This window comes from Nannospalax galili, unplaced genomic scaffold (genome assembly GCF_000622305.1).
Source record: "Nannospalax galili isolate Female #2095 unplaced genomic scaffold, S.galili_v1.0 scaffold113, whole genome shotgun sequence".
Lineage (NCBI taxonomy): Eukaryota > Metazoa > Chordata > Mammalia > Rodentia > Spalacidae > Nannospalax > Nannospalax galili.
In genome coordinates, this window is record NW_008335444.1 from 4,817,085 (window position 1) to 4,841,224 (window position 24,140).

Consider the following 24,140-nt stretch of genomic DNA (forward strand, 5'->3'; position numbering starts at 1 on the left):
GGGGAAATTGGGAGGTTTTGAAGAATGTGCTGGATGAGGTATTGGGGAAGGTGATCTGGAGTTGAAGACGTGATCGTATTTCCATGAATAAATTGACACACAAAACACAGGAACTACATAACCAGATCAGAGCTGAAACATGGCTGTCCTTGGCGTTTACACGTATCCACTGTTCAAACCCAGGCATCCTGTTCTGTTCTGCAGCCTGCTCCCTTTGGAGAAGAGGCTCCCATATCACATGATTATCACTGACACTGGTCTGATACAAAATAATTATGCAGGGGATTCTGAGAGCCAACATAATTAGTCCAATTAATCTCTAGCGATGAATTATTCTGTCCGATAATCGTCTTTGGAAGCGAAGGATTCATTAGCGTCCCTGGCTGACAGCAGGGAGTCAAATGTCCTTTTATCTCTTTTCCCTGTCCCTGACATGGTAGAATGAAATTGCCTCTCACATTGATAAATTCTATCTCCATTAAGAAGGAGGCTAGTGAGGAAGCAGCAGAGGCTTGGACCTGCGCGTGGAATGTGTTTCCGGCTCCACACACACTCCTAACCTTGAGCTTAAGGCCTCAGTTTTATTCAGGGGAGAGATGGGGAGAACAGAGGGCAAGCTCTGTGATCACTTAGAGATTAACTGGTTCCCATGAAGGGTTTCCAGAGACAGGCAGTTCCAACATACCCACCAAAACAAACCCCATGCTCTTCTCAACGAACCCTTTTTTTTCTTCCTTTTTTGTAGGAACATCTGAACATAAAGACCCTTGCCTAAGTGTTATGTATAAGGCAATATAGGTGATGACTTGACTCTATGGAAGGCTCCCTGTCTGTGGAGCTCAGTTTACCCATCAGAATCTAAGTTCTGAGAGAGCTGTGGTGACCATAGTGGTAGAAGGTCAACTAGGCATCTCAGAGCAAATGGGCTGAGAGGGGGTTCTGCTCCCTAGAAGTCTCTTTATACCATACTGATTCATTGGTAGTCTGCTTAAGGCACAGTGCTGGGCTCCAGGTCAGTAACTCTTAACTAGCCTCTTCTCAGATTCTTCTTCCCAGAAAAATTAACATGGTACACAGGCACATAATTTTGCATTTAGTTTCACAGTTTTAGACCCTCTTTGGTCCCCCAAATTGTGGTCCATGTATCCTTCAATCAAGGAGCTTGAACTCTGCACAGTGAGAAACAAGAGGGGAGTTGGTGTGACACTGGAGTTGACCTCAGCATTACTGACGTTGGGGCCAAATAATCCATTGTTGAAGGGACTGCCTTGAAACACTGGGAGATGTTCAGTAGCGTCCATGGCCACTAATTGATGCCAGTGGCACCCATCCAATCAAGTCTCCAGATGTGTCTCTGTTGACTGTTGAGAGCCACTGCAAGAGAGTCATAGCTGAATGATCAGCTCCACAGCCCAGGAGAGTGATTAATTCTGGGTGGGTAGATAAGAGAAGGGTCCTTGGGGGACATGCAAGAAAGCAGTCTATTTGTTTTGTTCAGGTTTTTTTTTTTTTTTTTTTTTGGTTTTTTTATTCACAGAGATCCGCCTGCCTCTGCCTCCCAAGTGCTGGGATTAAAGGCATGCACTACTGCATGAGTCGGGCAGGGTATGGTGCTGAGCGTGTGCTCTCTGAGTAGACAGACAAACAGATGTGTGAGGGAGGAAAGGTCAAATGTGCAGAAATGGAGAGGGAAGCAAGGCCTGCCAGATTGAAACACAGCACGGGAGAGGAACAGAGGTGCTGTAGGGCAGGAGTCTCCATGGATGGGGAGCAGAACTATGGTTTGTGTGACTGGCTCCGGAGCTGTGAGACCGCCCTTCCTGCAAAACCTTGACAGGTGGTAGACTGTAAGTCTGTAAATAAGGAAGGAAAGGGGATTGCTTACAGAAACGCCCCCTAATTGATCACCGTGAATCAGGACTTGGCCTTGGAATTCTCAGAACAACCCCACATAAAGTACCTACCCAGCACCTGCATATGGGGCAGCACAGGTAACCTGTCAAACTCCCCAGCTATGGACTAGGGGCCTATGTCAGCCTTGGTGGAACATTCTGTTTAAAGCTGGCTCAGACAGGAAGCATGAGTTTTTTGTGGTTATTGATCATAATTTGTCTGTTGTGCTTTTTCCTGGACTGTATGTCCTTTCCCTCTCCCCTACCTGCTTCCTTCTTGGCTGTGGAGCTGCTCCACAGCTGGAATCTTTTTCTTATTGTCTAATTCCTGTATGCTCTCATTCATTCATTCATCTATCTGCAAACATTCAATGAACCTGTATTGTCCCACTGAAGATCTCCCCCAGAAAACAAAGCGGCTGCTTGTGAGTGTGGATGTGGAGAGCAGGCAGGAGACTACATTACCACATAGTGAACACTGAGTTGTGGGAAATGGAGGATGTGGTAGGAGCCAAAGGAGCATTGCTTAACAGCTGGCTGGGTGAGGCCCCTTAGAAGCTTTTTAAGGGAAGGGCCATTGAAAGCTGGGAATTAGGGTGAATGACATATAACTCAGTTTATAAGTCTGGGGTGGTGTTTTATTGTAGTTTTTTTCTCTGCGTGTTTAAGAGTTCTATGTCCAGTAAAATATATATGTCTGCCTGCCCAGGAACAATTTCTGTGGCTCCCTGGTAATAGGAGTTTGTAATGGCCTAGAAAATGTAGGAAAATCTTTAAAGTGAGTTCCTTGTCTCCATTAAAAGCGTTTATGGTATCTGGGGAGCCATTTCCCTCTGATTTGTATCTGACGAGGGAACACCGAAGCTGAGATGTTAGGGAGGAAGACAAAGGCCTGTGTTTAGACTGGACAAGTTAGGAACAGGACTGCTCTGGGAACACAGAGCAAGGCCATTAGCCTACCTGTAGGTAGGACCTGAGGCAGAACCCTGGATTGGGCCCCTGCAGAAACAGAATTAAGGCAAAGAGGAGGAGTCAAGCCAGTCATAGTGATACTGACAAAGACAGGCTGCTGCTGGCATTTGGGAGGCAGAAAACAAGGGCTGAGACAGTAAGTCAGGCAGTTGGCCTGGAAGGGGTTACGTGAAAGTTTCCTGAAGGAAGTGAGCTGGAGAGATAGGATGGAATGGTGGCAGTGCAGGAGAGAGAAGGTTAGAGGTGACAAGTGGGATGTAAGGTGGTCCCCTGCTCATCTGTTAACCAGTGAGCTGGTGGGAAAGTAAAGCGGAAGTGTCAGTGGGAGCAGGGGTCAGGTACAAGCTCCACGCTGCTGCCCATATAGCCTGACAGGTTCTTTTTAGAGACTGAAGCTGGGTTCTTGGCTGAGTGAAAGAAAAGAATTTCAGGATGAGTCAGTGTGAAGTAGAGTCAGGTTTATTAAGAAGAGATTTTGACATGGATTCAGGCATAGGCATCAACAGAAAGAGGGGCACTTAGGGAAAAGTTAGTTATACCCAAGTGTGGGTCTGGGCTTCTCAAGAGTGTTGCACTCCAATGTCTTAACAATAACCATGCATCCGATTTGAGTGGCTTCTGAAGGAAGCATTTTTCTAGGGGGTTTTAAGGAATTTTTTTTCCCTTTTCAGTAAATAGATTGAAGGGTGGGTCCTGAGGTGCACTGAATAAAATTATAGCTTGATAAGGTAAAATCATAGGCCATGAAAATTGTACAATGAAGGTAAGATACACTTTTACTATACATGAAGTCTAATAATCTTGTTTATCTAATAATCTTGTTTGTGAGAAGTTTTCAGGTTTACATCTGGGATAGAAATAAGGCCATGGTTAGAGGTTATGTATGCTTAGGTCTTAGGCATGGTTCAATGCTGTCTTAACATTCTTATTTGAATAGCTTTATACAAAAGCTATATTTTCTCCATGTAGGCAATCTTCACAGCAGATATTGTTAATTGTGCTGGAATTACTGGCTCTTAACTGGTAAGACCTTCATCCAGACACCAGAGTGAAGGACTCTTTTCTCTTCCATGTCCCCTTAACTTCCCATGTTATTTTATTCTGTCTCAGAAAAGTAAGTTGGGTCTGACTGCATGCCTATAGAATATGTTTACTTAAGCCTGTACTGAAGACCAACTACATCCCAGTAAGTGCTATTCCAAATGCTGACATTCAAATATGGATGTCATATGGCCTCTACCATCAAGCAGGCAAATATATAAAGAGACATGAGTGAGAAAAGATGTGCATAGCCTGGTGGAGTCTGTTCCAGGGACTCTGAGGAATTTTAACTTCTACCAAGAGGAGGGGCCAGATGAAGGAGACCTGTCATTCAAACCACATTTCCTGGGCACCTTCTGGGTGCTGGCTAGTACTGCTGGCATCAGGTAGGACTGTATTGGGAGTGTAGTACCATGGAGATGAGAGTAGTGAACACTAGGAATTGTCACCGCAGAGGCAGCATATACATCTTGATAAAGGACTCAGTGATGGAAAGTTCTGGAACCTGAAGGGGAAGGGATATCTGAGGTGGCCAGAGAAGGTTCTAGGGGGAGATATGACCTGAATCAGGCATTCTCTTGAACAGGAAAGACCCTTCAGATTGAGTAGTGACAGGGACGGGCAAGCAGTGATGCAAGGAGAGGAGGCATCAAGAGACTGCCAGGTGGGTGGAAGGAATATGTAGAGGAAAAAAAACCAAAAGATCAGGCCAACAATTATTGCAGAATGCCTTGAACTCTAGACCCTCTGTGTTATCTGGGATCCTGAAGTCTCATGTTTCGAAGGCCTCAGGTTTCATGGAAGGTGCTTGCTTTGAGACTCCCTAAGTTGAGGCTGGGAAAGGCTTGTCTGGGAGCCCCAAGCCATCTCTAGCCAGGACTTGGTGCTCCTGTATGAAGTTTTCACTCCCTAGTGTGTCCTCCAGTTTGACCTCGAAGTGGAGGGGGGAATACACACACACACACACACACACACACACACAGAGACTCAAGTGAGTAGACTATTCACCACTGTCCCCAGGAGTGAAGCCTTAGCCTGCTGTTCCTATGGCAATCGCCTGTCAGTGCCCAATATAGGAAGGTATGGTGTATAAGGAACAGGAGGAGATGAGCAAATGCCAGTTATCCTCAGGGACTCCCCCAGTTGGGGTCTAGGAGAAGTAAGAGCAAAGGCTAGGCGACCTTGAGGGCCAGAGGACTTCTTTTGTTCTTTGAAGGAGGAAAATTCAGCCCAGCCCAGGCATCTGATTCCCCCATCTCCTCTCCCATCCCTCCTGAGCCCAGGGTACCCCTTTGCATCTTGCTCATTAAAGTTAGATGACCCCAGGGAGGGGGGTCAGGGGTTACCAGCTGCTAGGGCTTCTTGCCCGAGATGGGCTGAAGATCATTTTCAGGGAGTGTATGGCAGGCCGGGACAACCAGGCCTGATTGCAGAGGCAGAAGGGAGAGGGGGCTGGGAAGCTGGTGCAGCCCAGTCAGCAGCATGTTCCCAAGAATAGGTAGTGCTATTGACAGAGGTTAGAAGTGAGTCAGGAGAGCCATAAATAGCCAGGAGTCTGGGCTCTAGGCTCCATTCTGTTTCTTATTCATTGAAAACGAGAGATAGGTGAGGTACAGCCTTCAGAGTGAACCAGTGCTGTGAGCACTGGAGTTGGAGTTGATGAGACTGGGGTTCAAACTCTACCCCTGTTGCCTCACAGCTGAAACCAAAAAACAAATTGCTTGTCTGTCTCTCCATGGCAAGATGAACTCTCACAAAAGGTGTATCATGGAATTATTGTGGAAGGTTTGAGGACCCGACCAGTACGAATGACCTGGCACATGGTAGGCATATAACAGGTGCTAGTTTGCTTCCAAAAATAGAGGGACTGATAACACCATTTCTGTGCAAGCATTGTTACATTTCCAAGAATGAAGACTGCCCAAGCCCTGGGAGGCGCGTGTGCATGCACACGGACACACACACACACACACACACACACACACACACACACACCCCTTTCCCACAGAATATGAACTTTCAGCCTCACTTACTCCTGGCTCCAAACTGATTCCCAGGGCTCCATGCTCAGGCCTCTTGCCACAACCTGAATGAATTCAAGGAGGGAAGATAAACAGTAAGGGGCATCTTGTGGCTTTTGCTCATCCTCCACGGTGCCTCCCTCTGCCTGTGCTGAGGATGGGCACCCCTGACTGTGCTAGCTTTCCCAGACCCTGGGCATAGGACTTTCATACAGTGCTTTGCCCTGTGTGGGGTGCCTGACTAAGCCAAGTAGTATTCTGCTTATAGAATGGGACCTTCCTCCACCCACCTCTGCCTTCTTAGAGGACAGCATTACAAAGAACCTAAGCTGGGCTTTTCCACAAAATCAGAGTCATTGAGGAGAAAGTGGGGTATGTGAAAAGGGAAGATGTGTTGCCCTTGAACTCAGATAATGGCTTTGTAGCTCTGCAGGTCTGGAAAATTTCTTCAAGGGAGATTTTGTTTTCCTGGGAGTTTATCTCTATTCAAATGGTGACCCACCCCAAGTTTCCACAGCAGTAGGGCCTGCGTACTGGTCTTAGAGGATTGGGCAAAGGCTGGGAGGAGGCCTGGTAGCTCCCCCATTGCTCCTTCTACCTTGCCTCATCTGCCCCTGGAGGTGGGGGTAGGAGCTCACTGCCCTCTGGTTCTGAGAATGCCCAGCAATCGATACCATCCTCTCTCCTCTGTGCTTCTCTCCCTGACTCTCTCTGGCATAGGAATGGCATTGATGCTTTCTCCCAGGAGGAGAAACTGAGGCCTGCAGAGACTAAACAGCTTGTTCATAGGGCCCCAAAGGACCTTGGGACAGGGACACAGGAATCTCTACTCCAACTTGGTGCTCACTCTGAAGGTGTTGCCCTTTCACCTGTGCAGAGGCCAGCTTGGAGGACAGGGCTGGGCAGGAGGTGGGAGTGGGAGCCCCAGTCTCTCTCTCTGACCCCTACAGGTATGTTCCCTATGAAGGAGAGGGCGGAGTGGAGATGGAGGTGCTGCTACAGCTCTGCTTTGACTGCCTCTGGTTCCTAGGCTCATGTGAGGGAAGTGGTCAGAGAATTCTGAATGATTTGAGCAGGCAGCCGCTAGGCTTGGGCTTGGCAAGCAGGCACTCTAGGAAGGTTCTTCTGAGGCCAGAAGCTTTGCAGGTTCCAAAGCTGGGACAAAGCCCAGTGGGGAGAAAAGGCACCCTCGAGGAAGTGTTGGACAGGAGCAGTGGCTGCCAACAAAGCCTACAAGACTGGCTGGCAGCCCCACTTCTTGGAGGTAGAAAATTCATGGCCTGGCCAGTGGCCCATGACTCCCCTGACTCCTGGCAATGTTTTATCTCATTCATCCAGAGTAGAGGACAGGCCTCATCCTGTGATCTGTGAGGAGCATGGTTCCAGCACACCAGTCAGGAGGACCTCCTGGTATCCAGCCAGGTTGTCTTTGTTGTCATTTATAATTCATTTTGGAAAAGGCATGAACTTCAAAGACAGACTGGGATTCAGATCCCCACTATGTCATCTGTATAAGCTGTGTGACCTTAGAAAGTTATTGGCCTCCCTGAACCAAACATCTGTAAAATGGGAGTAATTATACTTAGCCCCTCAGGATTGCTGTGTTCCAAGAACAGAATATCTATTAGTGTAGGGCCAAGCACAGCACATAGTACACACTCAGGAAATACTGTCTCCTTTCCTTTCTATCCTTGCCTGTCTGCAAAAACATTGCCACTTTAGCAAACCTTATTACACCTCATTCTCTGCCTTCACAGTCAGAGCAGGGCAGGTCTTCCTCAAGGCACTCGGGTTTGCCCTCTGGGAGGCAGCCCAGCATTAATGTCAGTCAACAGTCAACGTCAAGTCTGATCAGATGCTGTGTGGGTAGAGCTGGGCTGGGGAAACAAGAGGTGTGCATTAGGTGCTTAGGGAACCAACCCCTTTCTGGGATAACCCTTCATGGCCCACACCCTGCCACCAGCTTTCATCCTCAGAATCCTTAATGCCAACCCCACCTCCTCCATTGCTATGTCTGGTCTGTGTCATACTGACTGAATCGGTGCCACTCATAAGTTCTGGAGGAAAAAGTGGCATCTGGGGCTTGGAGACAGGTCAGAGGGTGACCCTAACCTGAGAATGCATTGTGGGATTGGAGCTAAGTGAGTTGGAAGATATATGTGTTGTTGGCTCTTACCCTGCTGTTCCCATCTGCCATGGGCTACAGTCATGTTCTTGGCAAGTTTCTGACTGACTCCATTTGGGTCTCCAGGTCAGAGCCCTGGAAACCTGCAGGTGCGTTGGTTCCACCTGTGAAAGATAGAATGTGTGTAAAAGCTGGGTGGTGATGCACCCTGTAATCCTTAGGAGGCTGATGCTGTAGTATTAGAGAGAGGGAGGGCCAAACTTTTGGAGAAAACTGGTGACATCATACAGTCCCACCCCAGTGGGCTTTAGCATGCTACCCAGTGGCACTTTCTGTGAATGCTCTCTAGGTGAGTGCAGTAGTTACTAGCTAAAGTGGCAAGGTGACTAAACCATCTCTCTAGCCCCTTGATTAAATATAAAAGGTATTCATCATCCTTAGTCATTAGGAAAAGAAATACAAAATCTATGACAAGTTTAGCATGTCACACAAGGCTGACTACAATAAGCCAGACAAAAGCATGCATTGGTAAGGACAGGGAGAAGTTGGAACATCTCACCATGCTGGTAGGAATGAGGCACAGTGCAGGGCTGGAGAGATGGCTCAGCTGTTAAGAGCACTGGCTGCTCTTGTAGAGGACTGGAGTTCAGTTCCCAGTACCTACATGATAGCTAACAACCATCTGTAACTCCAGTTCCAGGGGGTTCAACACCCTCTTCTGGTCTCCATGGGCATTTCATGACACAGGTGTACTTACATACATTCAGGCAAAATACTCATATATATATATATATAAAATAATTTTTTTAAAGATATAGTGCAGCAACTTTGGATGACAGTCTGCAGTCCAGCCATTCCTCAAAGTGTTAAACATATGTCACCATATGACCCAACATTCACTCCTAGGCATATATCCAAGAGAAATAAAAACAGATGTCCATATGTACATGAATTTTCATGACAGCATTATTCCTATACAAAAAGTAGAGATAAAGCGAATGTCCATGATAGATAAGCAAAACATTACCCATACAGTAGAATGTTATTCAGCCATGAAAAGGAACGAAGGATAACACATGCCACAGCACAGCGCAACCTTGAAAAGGCAGTACAAAGTGACAAAGGCCAGTTACAAAGGCCACAGTGTGTGACTATTTGTATGAAATGTCCCAGATAGGCAGATCTTCAAAATGAGAAGGCAGACTGACAGTTACCAGGGTTACAGCAAGGTGGAGAATGGGGAATGAATGCTTAGGGGTAGAGTTCATTTGGGGGAAAATAAACATATTCTAGAATTACATAAGTGCTGATGTTTGTACAAATGTGATGAAAACAATGAAATTATGTATTTTAAATGGTGAACTTTCTAGCATATGATTATACCTAAGTTTACATGTCTGTAGATTTAACTATATTTCGCCTTCTCTGGCTAGTGGTTCCAATACTGGACAAGGCCAGACCATTTGCCTTCAAATTCTGGCTTTGCCATGTGCTACTGTATTGTCTTGGATGGTGGACTTGGCCTCCATGAGCCTTAGCTCTTTCTCAGTTATAAAATGGGGATAATAGTTGGACTAGCTCAGCTTTGTCATGCAGCTGAATATACCTCATATATACAACACTTCTAGAATAGTACCTGGCACCACAGGTAGAAGAGTTTAGCCATTACCTAGTACACCAGTGTCACAACCAATGTCACAACCTAGTACCCCAGCGTCATAACCAGAAGTCCCCCAGGGCTCTTCCATTATCATCCACACCTGAGCCCTCCCCTGCTCTTCTTCCCACTCCAGTGCTTGCAGATGGTTCTCTCAGCTGTGTAAACTGTTGCTATAACAACCACTCCCAGCTCTCAGCAGCATCATCAGAGCACCCTGCCACACAAAAGGTTTGGGCAGCATCATCAATAGCAAACTTTTCAAGTAAACCCTGAGGTTCCCTGGGCTGGAGAGTCCAGACCTGTCACTAAACAGGAACCTGCACATCTACTGGCTAAAATGGGAAGACAGTCCTCTGCTGGAGGCCTGACCTGCCAGCCCAGCCAGCTTAGAGTCCAGGTCTTTAGAATCTGCTCTGATCCTGTAACTTGATATTCAAAGAGAAAGGGATGGGAGGCATTTCTCTAGAAATATAATAGGAAAGATAGGACTTGCAGCTAGCACTCACTCCAAATAGAGGCCAGGCCCCTCTCCTTGTCACTTGGCCCTCAGTGGCTGTCCTTGACCTAGAAACCTTCCCTGCCTCTCTTCCCAAATGGAAGGTGATGAGGCATGGTGGAGGGACACTGTCCTCCTTCCGGCCATCTGCCTCAGGAACACTGCAAAAGAATGCAAATTAGACCCCATGCCAGTGACTTGAATCCAGCTTACTTTCCCAGAGCATTGTGGTTGAAGGGAGCTGGATTCTCTCTCAAACTTTGGCCCTGAATCTGAGCTTGCCAAGTGGTGCCCATGGGTCTCCAGAGCCTTCTTCATGTCCAGGGCCAGTTGACTAATCCCTGGAAGCCAGGCCCACCTCCTAAACTGTCCCCAAGTGCAAGGCGGGCACTGCATGGTAGATGGTGCCACACAGTGGATGCTGTGAACACTGGGCTGTAATCCAAATACGTTAGCACCTCAAGGGCCCGAGGCTAGGGATCTGAAAGGATGTCTATCCAGGAGTGCAGAGCCTGCAAGGAAAAGTAATACTAAACGGAATGCAAAGGAAAGAGGCCCTCTGGGCCTGAGAGCCAGACAGCTGCCGGTCCTGCAGCACTGCGGCACCATCAGGGCCACTGGCGGTTGAGGATCTACAGCGCCCCCTGGTGGCCCCTCTCAGCAACAAGTCCCAGAGACCAGGCAGAGGATGAACTGAGGTTGGCAGTCTTGGCTCTCTTACCAGAAGGCCGAAGATGTATGAGAGAACAGAGCGGACTTGTACTAAAGGCATTTCTAAGTCACCTTCACGGAAAGAGCTGAGCCCTGGCTTTTTGATGGGCATCCTATTCTTGTGGCATGCAACAGAACATAAATATTTTCCAAAATGTGACTTCCAATCACTGTGTGATGGCAGAGCTGCAAGATTCCTAGGCACCACCTCCAACTTGCTGAACCAGAAACTCTAGGGTGCCCTGGCATCTATGTTTTAACCGTCTGTGAAGGAAGGTGTTTTTACAGACTTCAGTCAAAGTCATAGGACCAGATAGCATGGCTGGAGAGGACACTGAGTGTCCTCTACCCAACTTCCTTATTTATAGACAGGGTAACTGAGGTCCTCGGGGAAGTCATTTATCCAGGGTCCCACCGCTAGTTGGTGTATGCCCTCAGGAACACCAAGCTGGAGCTGTTTCTCCACGTCCTAAGTTGCCTTTCTATGTTCTTTGCCCCATGATTCCTCTTAGCACAGTGCCCATCACAGATACATTACTGAGCTCCCTAATGCAGGCCCCTTAAGTGATCTGAAGAGACTTGTGCCTGGCAGCTCCAGGCTGGAGTACTCATACACACCCCTCTTTCTGGCCCCTGACTTGCTTCTCCTTCCTAGTTTTCCTCATCTCATACTCCCACTAGCCAATGCATTGTTTCTTTAGCTCTGGCTTCATGCTTCATGCAGCAACAGCAGGAGGGTGCCAATCAATCCACTCACTGACTGAGAGGGTTCAGGATTCGCTAGGGTAAAGATACACCCCCCACCCCCACCCAGGAACTCCTCTGGGGAGCAAGAGTGCTCAGCAGATACAGGCATAGGATTTGCTGCACTGCAGGGTTCTGTGACAGCTGCCACCAACAATATTGTGACTAAGTGGGGGGATGAGTGGAATGATAGGGTTAGCAACAGAATAAAAAGTCCCCCACCTGCACACTCCACGTCGATGGGGTGCATCTGGCATGGAAGCCTGCCCACCCATCGACCTTTTAGAACCTCTGGGGTCAGTAGATGACTTAGAAAGGAGTAAAGATAGGGGCTAGGAGATAGAATTGCCCTTTGAACAAGCTGCTGTACTCTACCTTAGGGCAGAGGAGATCTGTGTACTGGGTCACCTGTCTACTTTCAGCACCTGCCCTGATACAGAGCTCAGCCTTCACAGATTTCCAGGCGGAAATATTTGATTTATTTATTTTTATCAGTGTTTTGTCTGCATGTATGTAAGTGTACCACTGCACAAGAAGGCCAGAAGAGGGCATCAGAACTGAAACTGGAGTTAAGGACAGTTGTTAGCTACCATATGGGGGCTGGGAATTAACCTGGTCCTCTGTAAGAGCAGCCAGTGCTCTTAACTCTTGAGCCATCTCTCCAATTTAGCATTGCCTAGTTTAACCTTGAGCAGTTGGAGGAGCCCTAGAATGTGTCCTTAGACCAAGAAGTACGCTAAGGTGGACCTGAGTGGAGTTTGTACGTTTATGTCCTTAAGTCAAGAAGAAGAATAAACAGATTAAGGAGTCTCAGAAACATTTGATACATTGAAACACAAAATGCCCCTCAGCAAATACTGGTGGTGATATATAAAATACCACCTGTCTTATTAGGAGAAAGTGGCCTACTAGTTAGGACTAGAAATCATTTTTGTTTGACATTTTTGTTTAGAATGGTTTTATTGAAATTATATTTGATTTGTGTACATGAGGAATCCAAACTGTGACAAATTTTAGAATTTAAAGATCTGAACCCTTGCTGGGGATCAGATAGGGTCAGGAAAGTTTTATCCTCTGAAGAGTTGTTAAGGAGGGGTATGAGGGGCTGGAGAGAGGGCTCAGTTAAGAGTACAGGCTGTCTTCTGTCCTCTGCAGGCATTGCATGACAGGGGTGCACTTACCTACATGCAGGCAATACACACATACATATAAAATAATAAATAATTAAAAAAAAGAAAGAGTACAGGTTGCTCTTGCAGAGGACCCGGGATTGATTCCCAGCACCCACATGACAGCTAACATATCTATAACTCCAGTTCCAAAAGATCCAGTGCCCTCTTCTGACCTCCTTGGGCATTGCATTGCAGGACACAGGTACACTTGGATACATGCAGGTGATATACTCATACACATAAAATAAAATAATAAGATTTTTTAAAAAGAGGGGTGTGAGAAAGACAGACCCAGAGATGTTCAGTCCCTCCTGTTTCCATCTCATTTATCCTAACCTAGATCTCTTATGTGGACCTAGACCCAGACCATCCCCTATGGTTAGCTTGGACTGTGATTCACTTCTGTTATGAATATATCTCAGTCTTGAACCAAGTTTACAGCACAGAACAGTGATTAAAAATTTTAAAAAGCCCAGGTCAGGAGTCACACCAGCCCTGGGACTCCCTCTTTGGACCAAAGGGTTAGGTTGTTTCCTGTCTATAAAGTGAGAGGATGGTAGATGCTTTGAAGCTCCAAAATGTGGTCATTTCCTCTTGGCTCACTTCTGTTCCTCCTATGGGCTCACACCTTACCCATCTGCTTGCAGCAAAAGCCAGACTAGAAGTCAGGCACAGATCCAGTCCTCAGTTGCCCTGCTCTTGGCTAAACTGCTCAGTGTGCGTTCTGAAACATTGGTGGAAGTAATTAAGGTTTTACTAGGCAGTTATTGCAGTTTGCTTAATTGCTGGCTAATAATTAAAACTTTACAGAACATGGGCAAATCTGGCTGCTGTGATGGATCCCCCTGAGCCTGTTCCTTTTGGAACTTCCCTGAATCTGCTGTTACCCTCAGTTATAGGTTCCCTGCCCATTGCAGACTCACATTCTGGCCTTGAGGCCCACTGCATCCCACAGCCAAGGCTAGCTCTAACAGAAGGGGCTAGTCAGGCCTGATGTGGAGATGAGATCTGGTTAGCACCTCACCTGCCCCTAGATCCAGATGTGAAGGCCTCGCCAAGCAAGACCCGGTCCTGTCCATCTGTGAATGGTGAGGAGAGGAGAGCCCCAACCTCACAGTTCACCCAACTCTGTGCCTCCTGCCAGATCAGAGCTGTTTCCAGGCATCTGCTGTGAGCCAGGAACTGTGTTAAATGCATTGGTGAGTTAGGTCTTTAAGCCTCACCGCAGCCCTAGGTGAGTGTCATTCCTCTTCCCATTTCACAGAAAGGAAAATAACAGGAAGGTGAGGTGACTTGTTCAAGGTCAACAGCTGGGAAGGGGCAGTGCAAGACCTGAAAGTCAGGTCTTCTTCTTGACTTTAAGAACTGCATTTTTATCACTATACTTTGATCCAGTTTCTCCTGGGTCTTGGGCTCTTGCTTAACAGCTTCTTACTCCTGGGAAGGCCGGTTTCTCCTGGTGTGATGTCAACTCAGGTAGAAGTAATGTCACCCCTCGGTGTACCCTGGACCCTCCCGTCTTTAGCGCAAATTGTGTCTCTTCTTTGAGCATCTCTTAGTCGTCTTCCGTCCTATCATACAGTGGCAGAAATAGCCACTCAGATCTCTCTGTGCATGTCTGCAGAATTGCAGAACACTGTGAGATAAGCCTTGATGAGATATACGTATTTTGAGGCACTGTACTATAACAGAAAGAATAGGGGGTTTGGAGTCAAAACAAACATGATGAATCAAATCAGATACCATGGAGTAATATGCCTAACATCATGCCTCACATGTGTTAAACTCATGGTCATTGGCATTATTGGCACCTGTATATCAAGTATATTTGATGGTTGGTCCTAATTCTCACTCTTGATACTCTTTGTGGGAACCAGCCGTGTAGGAAGAAATGTCAACCTACAGGTGCCTCTGCACATCTTGGCATGGTGCTGCTGATTGTGGCAACCATTGAGTTGCCATAGTGATGGCCAGATTAGGGGACACTCTTGCATCTCTTCTGAGCCGAAGGAATGTACATATCTTCCTTGGTTGTACCTTTTACAAGAGAAAACTTGGAAACACCGCCCAGACCATACCATTGTGAGCATCCCTCCATTCCTTACAGACCTATATTACCCTGGACTAGTTGGAGCTCTACCTGACTTCCCTCCAACTCTGTTACACACACTTCACCCTTGGAGCTATATCCTGTTCTGCAGGAACTTAGAAAGCAGACACATGGAGGCCACTGGAGGAAGGAGAAGGTATACTCTACTGGCCAAGGCCTAGGCCTGGCAAGGCTGAGTAACCAAGACAAGACTGTTGTAATTTACACAAAGGTGCCACATAGGCTAGGAACATCCTGAGCACTAATCTATACTAAGGAGGAGATTCCTCCATCTTTGACATTCCTGAGCTCTAATTTGCCCCTAGGCCCACCCCTGCTGAGGCCACACAGTTGATGAAGACATTAACGTAGAACAAAGAATTGCATTTTTAGGTTACATTGACATCATCACTAAGTAGCTAATGCCAGAAATGCCTCCACCTCTTCCCAGATCCTCATTTTCACAGGACACAGTGAGAAAGGGATGATGCCTAGTTATAGACTGGGGGTCAGGGTAGACAGAGTGAGAGTCAGGAGTGGGAGAGGGTGAAAGGCTCTCATACAAGTCCATGGAGAATATCCTGACCATGTCAAGAGTCTTAGGCCTAAGGACCAACAATCAAATATACTTAAGGGCACACAGTACCAGTGACCACATGTTTACCACATGTGAGGCATGATGCTAGGCATATTATTCCATGGCACTTAATTTGAATCATCATGTATGTTTTGACTCCAAAGAAAACTCTTGTGCAAATGCAACTTATTGTATTTTAAAACTAAACATGGAGATTTTCCTTAGAGATCAGGGCTGTGTGCCCCCCCCCTGCACCCATATATATACTTAGGCAAAATGTCTTTGGCCCCTTGGGTCCCAGGAGGTTTGTCCTTCTATGCATGTAAACCCTAGGGCTCATCCTGGGACCGCAGTTTCATATATCCTTCCCCCAGGAATGTAGAGGGCAGCCAGACCCACCAGGAAATGCACACACACACACACACACACACACACACACACACACACTAGCTGAACTATGAAGAATCAGTGTGGGATACCCAAGATGTCCACCAGGTGACACTGCTGGGGCACAGAGGGAGCTCTAGTGTGTAGCCTCTGCAGAACCATCACAGCCTGGGCACCTAGCAGATCCTGTCACCCCCAGCAAATCAAGCCTTGTCCTAAGCTCCTTGCCCTCCCTAAACCTACACTGGGGGAAGGACGAATACAGATAATTCTTCCATTAGCTTCTCTTAATCTTCAGCTCGTTGCCCCCACTGCACCTTGGCCTCCTGCCTCTTCTGTGTGATAAACATGGCTGGGCTGAACCACTTCAAGGACCTCTGTGTCTCTGGTTTTTGAGGAGTCTAGTTTTATGGGGAAGTCCCACCACATTCTGTTAACATAGAAAGACGTAGAGGCTTGGATGGAGATCTTCGAGGAGCCTAGGGGAAGAGGGCGTTGTGACTGATGCAGCAGGAAGTAGAACAGTTCCATTCTCTGTGGATACCGTGCTGCCTCTCTATGTCTCAGGGCCAAGAATGAAGCTGGCTACTGTATGGCTTAAACATTTTTTCCTTAAAAAAACAAAGAGGAAAAATGTATTTTAATGCTAGTATCCAACTACTTTGTGTGTGTGTGTGTGTGTGTGTGTGTGTGTGTATAAATGAAGTGTTAAAAATGGTGGTTGTTGCCAGGTGTGGTGGTGCATGCCTTTAATCTCAGCACTTGGAAGGCAGAGGCAGATGAATCTCTGTGAGTTCAAGGCCAGCCTGGACTATATAGTGAGTTCCAAGCCAGCTGGGGTTACAGGGAGACCCTGTCTCAAAAAGACCAAAAAAAAAAAATTGATTTAAAAAAAATGGTGGTTGCACTCATTCATTCTCGACATGTTCATTAAGCACTTACTGTGTATAGTCACTGCATGATGCTGTTGATACAGGAATGCCCTGATATGTCAAAAGAAATAGGTTTCTTTCAGGCCCCAGCTCTGCCCATGTTACATGCTAGCTGTGTGGTTAGCTGTGTGGCCTCAGGCAATTTACTTGATCTTTCTTAAGTGTCAGTTTTCTCATCTGTAAAATGGAACAAAAGCACAACTCTCCCAGAAATGCTATAAGGATTCAACTAGATGATGTGTGCAAAGAATCCGGCACACCCAGAAGTCTGCGTCACTCTTGGTCATCTTCCTCTTTGGAAACACCTCTTGGAGATGTGTGTGCCTTGGCTCATTTCTGCCAAAACCATAGAAGGCATCATCTTTCTATGAAACCCATGTCTTGGCACCATCTTCTTGATCCCCACATAGACATCTGAGAATTAAACCTTAAAATATATAGGTATAAAAAACAAACAAGCAAATACACACACACACACACACACACACACACACGCACACACATCCCTTCTGACCCTGTCTGTGCTCCATGACAAGCTATCAGTTAAAGCTATGGAGTAGCTCACAAAGTGACACTTGCCAGGATAAACAGGCATTGGCAGCCAAAGAAGTCACGCCAGAGCTATGGACAGAGTACAGACCACTGGCGTGGAAGCCTACCATTTGTCCCTGTTCCTTGCCATCAACATGGTGGGCTGGGTACATGGGGCTGACCATGAGAAGCTGAGGGGGGTAAGTCCCCCCGGGAGGGGAACGTAGAGATGACTGGGCCCAGGTGTGGCTCTGGTCCTTAGAGAAGAGACCCAGAGGCTCTGGGGAGGCCCCTGCCACTCCACCCAGCCTCTCTTGGCCAGCAAGCCAGTGACAGCTAGCCAGCCTGAGCTCAGTCTCGAGAAAAAAAAAGACCTCTTATGGGATTCGGAAATGTTCTCTTTGGCAGCCAAAAGGAGCTTGCTCTCCTGCTGAGTCTGGGGGGTGGGGGGTGGGGGGGGCGTGGCAGTGGTAAGGTTGGCTTGCCCACAGAGCAAGTCTTCTCTGCTGAAGACTGCCTTTTGAAGAGGAAGGAGGTGCTAGATTCTGTTCAGTGACAATGATTTTAGATTTCAACTAAAAGATAAATCTCGGGGCAGGGCCTGAGCCTCTTCAGTACAGTGTCTCAGAGCCTGGCACAGTGCCTGGCACCAAGTATGTGTTTGATAAAGATTTTTTGGATGAGGGGCTGGAGATGGGATCCTTGTACCCACATGGTGGTGGCTAATAACCATCTATGACTCCAGTTCCAGGGACTCCAACACCCTCTTCTGACCTCTGTGGGCGTTGCAGGCACAAGTGCTCTTACATACAGGCAGGAAAAACACTTAGATACATAAAATAAAAATTAAAAAATTAGAAAAATTAAAAATAGTTGTTGGATGGATCAGTTGAAGGGAGGAGAATGTTCTTTGAGTTATTTGGAGACTGTTTCCACCCTGGAAAGAAGAAGGGATGAAGCTGTGTTTGCTGTTGGAGGCTCTCATCTGTGCAGGCTAACGTCATCCTGCCTGGAAACCAAGGTTGAACAAAATGGCTTGATCATTACAGATTCTGGCCACACCCATGCTCCCTATTCAGTCAGGATTCCACCATTTGACTAGAATCTGAATTGCCCCAGAAAATGACTGCTCATCTCCAGCTCCTATCAACAACCTCACCTTTAGGAGGCTTTGTTGGAACTGCCTCCCCTAGACCCCTTAGCACAACCCCACACATTTCCAAGTCTTCAGAACACTGATCGGTGGCATGTTAGTGGACTGAAAGTGACCATGGTAGGAGCATTTACACCATGGAAATAGGTAAACACTGCCCATCAGAGTGTCCCTTCCTACAAGGGCCAATTGGTAAGCATATACCAACATACTGCTGGGAAGGAGGTTTCAAGCCAGTGTTCCACTTCACCTTGACCACAGGAAACCTTACCCATGACCTCTGCTTCTGCTGTCAGAGGAACCATCTCCCCAAACTAATGCCCAAGGCAGAGGCAGTAACATGGGGAGAGAGTCTGAGAGGAATGCAGACAGAGGTCCTGTCTACAGCCCTTATCAGAATCAGGGTTTCAGGGTTTCAGAGGGCCCAAGGGTATGTATGGGAGCCTTTGGCAATACCTATTGTTGGTCATCTTTGGGGAAGAGAAGAGGCATGCCCAGGATCTGCCCTCTCAAGGATGTGGTCTGTCTCCCTTTCCCTGGCCTTCATCCCTACCAGGAAACCCTCTCCACTCACCTAGCTCTTCCTCTTGTCTTTGCCAGATCCAGAGTCCCAGAGAAAGAGGACAGTACAGAATGTCCTAGATCTTCGACAGAACCTGGAAGAAACTATGTCCAGCCTGCGAGGCTCCCAGGTGACTCACAGGTGAGCTTGAGCTGCAGAAGCTGGTGTCATCTTCTGTCCTCGTTCTCTCTCTGGGTCTGCAGGGCTTCAGGGTCTATCCAGATCACCTAGGCATCCCAGGTCAACCAGGTAACCTTGGCCTGTGTACACACAGGTGTGCAATTCTGACATCACCAGTGCTGCAGAGAAAGGGAAGTCCAGCACCTCAATGGAAGCTCCCTCAATCTTACCTCTACTTTTAATGCTTGAGCACAGGATTTCACTTATGTGAATCACAGTGAAAATGGCTGGGTAGGAGTGGGAAGTTTGGGTGTGAGGTCTATGATTCCCGGTCTCTACTTGGGCCTCAGTCTGCTCTTCCATTAAGAGGGCTTTGTTTACTAAACATGCCTTCTCTTTTTTCAGGTCCCATCCTTCTAGGATACTAAGTCCCAGGTCCTTCCAACACATGGAGGTCTTCAGCCCTCTACTAGCCATGTGCCCTCTGTCTCTTCCATCACCCCTGAGGGACTCCTGAGTGTTTATCAGGTTCTACATAATGTCACTCACAATGTCAGCCTCGTGGTATCCCTCCCAACCTCCAGCCCTTACAACAACCTCTGAGCAACCTCCAGCTACAGGGCACACACCCATCCCACAGCACTTCTCCCTAGAGCAGAACCCTGGCCTCTGCCTCTGTGATTCAGACTTTCCCGGCTGGTTCCTCTGGGCTTCTCTGGGCTGCCCAGATGAGCTCATATTGTCAGCTCCAAGTGGGGGTAAAAGGCTGGCCTGAGCTCTGGGGACAAAGGGAGGTGAGTGGGCAGCCAAGGCTAGAAAGTCATGGGCACGGGGAGGTAGGCCTGTGTGTTGGACTGTAAGTAAGTTGGGCTAGAGGTAGACTCCCCTCTATATCCTGGAAAACTGACAACAAAGTTGGGACATAGGGTTAAAAGGAAGAGAGCTTTTATTAACTTAGGGCATGGCCAATTCTAGGAGTAGCCAGACACACTTGAATACTCTCAGTGCCAGAGAACCCATTTCCTTCCAGGCATCTCAGTCTGTGGGAGTGTCATGACTGTTTGTGAGCTATCTTCAGGTGCTTTTGTCCATTGGCCCTAGGTCTTCTTACCAAGACCAATTTTTCCTTCAATCTCCCATCATCTCCCCCACCAAGGCAGGGACACCCTGCCTTAGACAGCCAGGCCTTTATTCCCAGACATCTGGGATTACCTCTGTTCAGGTCATTTAGACCTAACTACTGAAAAGGAGGTGATAAAAAGAGTCTGGGGAAAAGTGGGCAGTGGGGTTTCAGGGACTCTGGGACACTGTCCTCTACCTCCATCCCACAAGCACTAAGCAGGAACACAAATGGGTCTCCAACCTAGCTGAGTCACCAGCAGTTTAGCCACCTAGTGGATGAAATCTCGGACATTTTCTTTCCCCCATCCAAGGAAGTTTCTGGAACATCTCTCAGTGCCAAGTCACCCGCCAGGCTCATGCCAAAGAAACCAAGAATTGCTGAGTTGCTTTAAGAGTCACACCCCAGATGACTCACCCACAGGGGCAAGGCAGATGCAGCTGCTCCAGTCTCCTGGTGCCCCTGATGCCAGCCTCTGGCCTCCAAGGAGGCAAAGGAGCTTCTGCTTGGGTGGAGAAGGGAAGCCTAAAGCCTCGGTTTAAGGGGAGTGCCTTGGGACCCCTGGCTCCTATCTCCCTTTATGGGAAAGGAACCAACAGCCAGAGGCTGGATTTTCTGTTTACCGTGCACTCAGGGTCACTTCCTCTCTTAGCCTTTGGTTTATATTATTCCTGGTCCACACTTGGATTGCCCAAACACCAATGTCCTGACTTTTTATGGCTCTTTTATGTTTTAAAGTGCTTTCTATCAATCAGTCTTTCCCTCTATTTCCGGATAATACTCCCTAGACTAGGGGAAGGACCTGAGGTTGGGACCGCACGAGCTGATGGGGGCAGCTGTGTGCCCCCACAGCATGGGGCACCAGCCCTCAGAGCAAACACAGCCTTATCTCTGAGGGCCTTGGGGCCCAGAGGGTGAGTCCATCAAGGTTGCTTTTACCCCAGGACCCACTGGACAGCTCTAGACTCAGTTCCTTTTTTTGGAAATGTTGGCTCCTGTGCTGCTTCCTCTATTCTGTGGGCACATATCCCCCCAGTGAGGAGAGCCTGGGGTAGAGGTTGTGGCTAGAGAGGAAACAAAACTGGCCTCCTCAGAGAGGCAAGCCTGGGGATGGGCACTGGCTAGAAGTCAGGTCTAGAGATGGGTTTGGGTGATAAAAATAGAGCCATAAAATAGAGGAAGAGGCACTTCATGTTCAGAGAGCAACAGAGAGCAGGCAAGGGACAGAACCAGTGAGGAACCCTCACTTCTACACGTGCTAACCACCCAAGCAAGCCCCCGAATGACTCTTTTTCTTCCTCTTCCTCCTTCTCTTCCTCCTCCTCCTTATCCTCCTCTTCCTACTTCTCTTCCTCCTCCTCTCTTGGTCATGCTCAGCTTGTTTTTATTAAGCACTTACTGCTGAGGCCCTGAACTTCATCTCTGGTGAGGGTATCCCCACTCTTTATTCGGCACTCCCATCCTGGGTCTGTTCCTTGTCTTTTTCTGAAGTGCTGGAATACAGTAGGGAGTATTCAGACCAAGTCACACCATGACCATAGCTTCCCTGCCATCAGGGAACTTCCATTCTCTCCAGGAGGTGGCGTTGAGGTCCTTAGTAATGAGAAGCTGCGACAGGATGCAGAGCTGCAGAGCACTGGGCTGGTGGGTCCGAAGGGGAGAAGTGGAGTGTGGTCCAGTAGGAGTGTTCAGGAGATCAGACAAAGCTTACCCTTTGTCCTGCCCAGTCAGGGGTCCCCAGCTTGCCCACATGTCAGCTACAAAGATCCCATCATGCTGTTTTTTGGGACCACTGACCCCCTCCAGTTCTGCTGAGGAAAAATAAAATGGTTTTCGCAGGCCTAATAGAGACCACTTTGGAGGATTTTCTTCTTTTGGAGCAACTTTATAAAAGAAAAATGTATAGAAAAATCAATGTCCTCCTCTATATCAGTCACTTTTCTGTTGCTGTGATAGAAACACTGACCCAGGCAATTTATAGAAGGAAGAGTTTATTTGAGCTTATGATTCCAGGGGAATTAGTGTCCGTCATGGCAGGAAGGCACCGTGGCTGAGGTGGCTGGAGCAGGAGCAGCAGAAGCTAAGCTCTCACATCATCACCAGGCACAGGAAGCAAGAGAACAACTGGAGATCTGGCAAGGCTTAAGAACTCTCTAAGCCCACCCCCAGTGACGTTCTTCCTCCAGGATAGCCACACCTTCTAAAACCTCCCAAAACAGCACCACCATCTGGGAACAGAATGTCCAAATACTTGGAGCCTATGGGGGACATTATCATTCAAACCATCACACCTTCCCATCCTAACCCTGAGAGTGGCTATGAAAGGGATGTGGTCACAGAACAATGATTCCTTTGCTTATGTACTGCACATCCAGCCACAGGTCACCTCAGCTGCCCAGCTTGGTGGCCCACATACTTCATTTTATTGACTTTGGTCAGGCCCGGTAATAAAGAAGGGTCTAAGTTATTTGGACTGGCACCACTGCTAGGATGGGTGGACTTATCAATCTCAGCTTGAACTAAAGCCCTGCCCACTCCTCTAACCAGATCTCAACCATATTTCCCAGAGAAGTTTCCCAGGGTCCCTGAACTTAGGCATTAACCTGCTCGTGGCTTCCTTGGCATGCCCTAGTGGATCTTGCTGTACCCTTTCTCTGCTTCCCTGGGTCCTCTCCTGTACCCAGTGAAGGCTGTGTCTGCTCCCTGGGAGACTGCTTTTTCTCTTGACTCCCAGGCCTGTGACTAGGACCAGTCTTCCTGGGCCCTGCTTCACATCTCAGGTTCCCGAAGTTTGTCCTGTACCCTCAAATTTTCCTAGATCTGTGCCTGGGAAGCAGCTAATCCTTGGCTCACCTGCAGAAAGAGGTGATGACCATACCCCAATCAAAGTAATATTCAAGGCCTTCTGAGTTCTGGTGACCAGTTCCTACAACCTACCCCCACCAAGTTCTACTGACTTTCTGGTTGAGTGAGCATCTTCTACCTGTCAGGCTCAGTCAAATCTGTGTATCTGCAATCTTCCCAACTCTATAAACAAGCACTTGGGCATTATCCCCTCTCACAGAGAAGGAAACAGAGACCCAGCAAGATTAATTTCTTCCCTTGGGCTCATTTACCAGTAAATGACAAAAAGCATTAAAGGCAGGCCACATTCATATCATGGGCTCTTAGGACTATATGGGATTAGCCACTTAGGATCATTGTTCCTTGGCAACTTGAGATACCTTGTAACACACAGAGTCCCCACAGGGGGACATCCTAATGAGGGGGCAGAGGGCAGAGGGGCCAGGCTGAAGACTAAATCTCTGCCCTTCTGCTCTCCCTAGCTCCCTGGAGATGACCTGTTATGATAGCGATGATGCCAACCCTCGAAGTGTATCCAGCCTTTCCAACCGCTCCTCTCCTCTCTCTTGGCGCTATGGCCAATCTAGCCCCAGGCTGCAGGCTGGCGATGCGCCCTCGGTGGGTGGAAGCTGCCGTTCAGAGGGTCCACCAGCCTGGTACATGCATGGGGAACGGGCACACTACTCCCACACCATGCCTATGCGGAGCCCCAGCAAGCTCAGCCACATCTCCCGCCTGGAGCTGGTAGAGTCCCTGGACTCAGATGAGGTGGACCTCAAGTCTGGCTACATGAGCGACAGTGACCTCATGGGCAAGACCATGACAGAGGATGATGACATCACAACAGGGTGAGCACATGGGCCCTTTGGACAGGTGGGGCAGGAAGCTGGGGAGGACAATGGGGGAAATTTGGTAGGATAGGATGCCTCAAAAGTAGAGTGGAGCCCAGGATGTGTCTGCTGTGCTGTAACAAAATGGATCTACAGAAAGC

At 47.9% G+C, this 24,140-nt stretch overlaps 1 protein-coding gene across 8 annotated transcripts in view; it reads left to right on the forward strand.

Annotated features, from left to right (window-relative positions):
* The window catches only part of Nav1 (neuron navigator 1), a 273,468-nt gene that overhangs the window by 140,010 nt on the left and 109,318 nt on the right, over positions 1 to 24,140 (forward strand). For all 8 annotated transcript variants that reach the window (XM_029562161.1, XM_029562163.1, XM_029562164.1 and 5 more), the window contains 2 exons: positions 19,104 to 19,206; positions 23,632 to 23,997. In XM_029562161.1, coding sequence (XP_029418021.1) covers positions 19,104 to 19,206; positions 23,632 to 23,997 — 469 coding nt within the window. The remainder of the gene's footprint in view (positions 1 to 19,103; positions 19,207 to 23,631; positions 23,998 to 24,140) is intronic.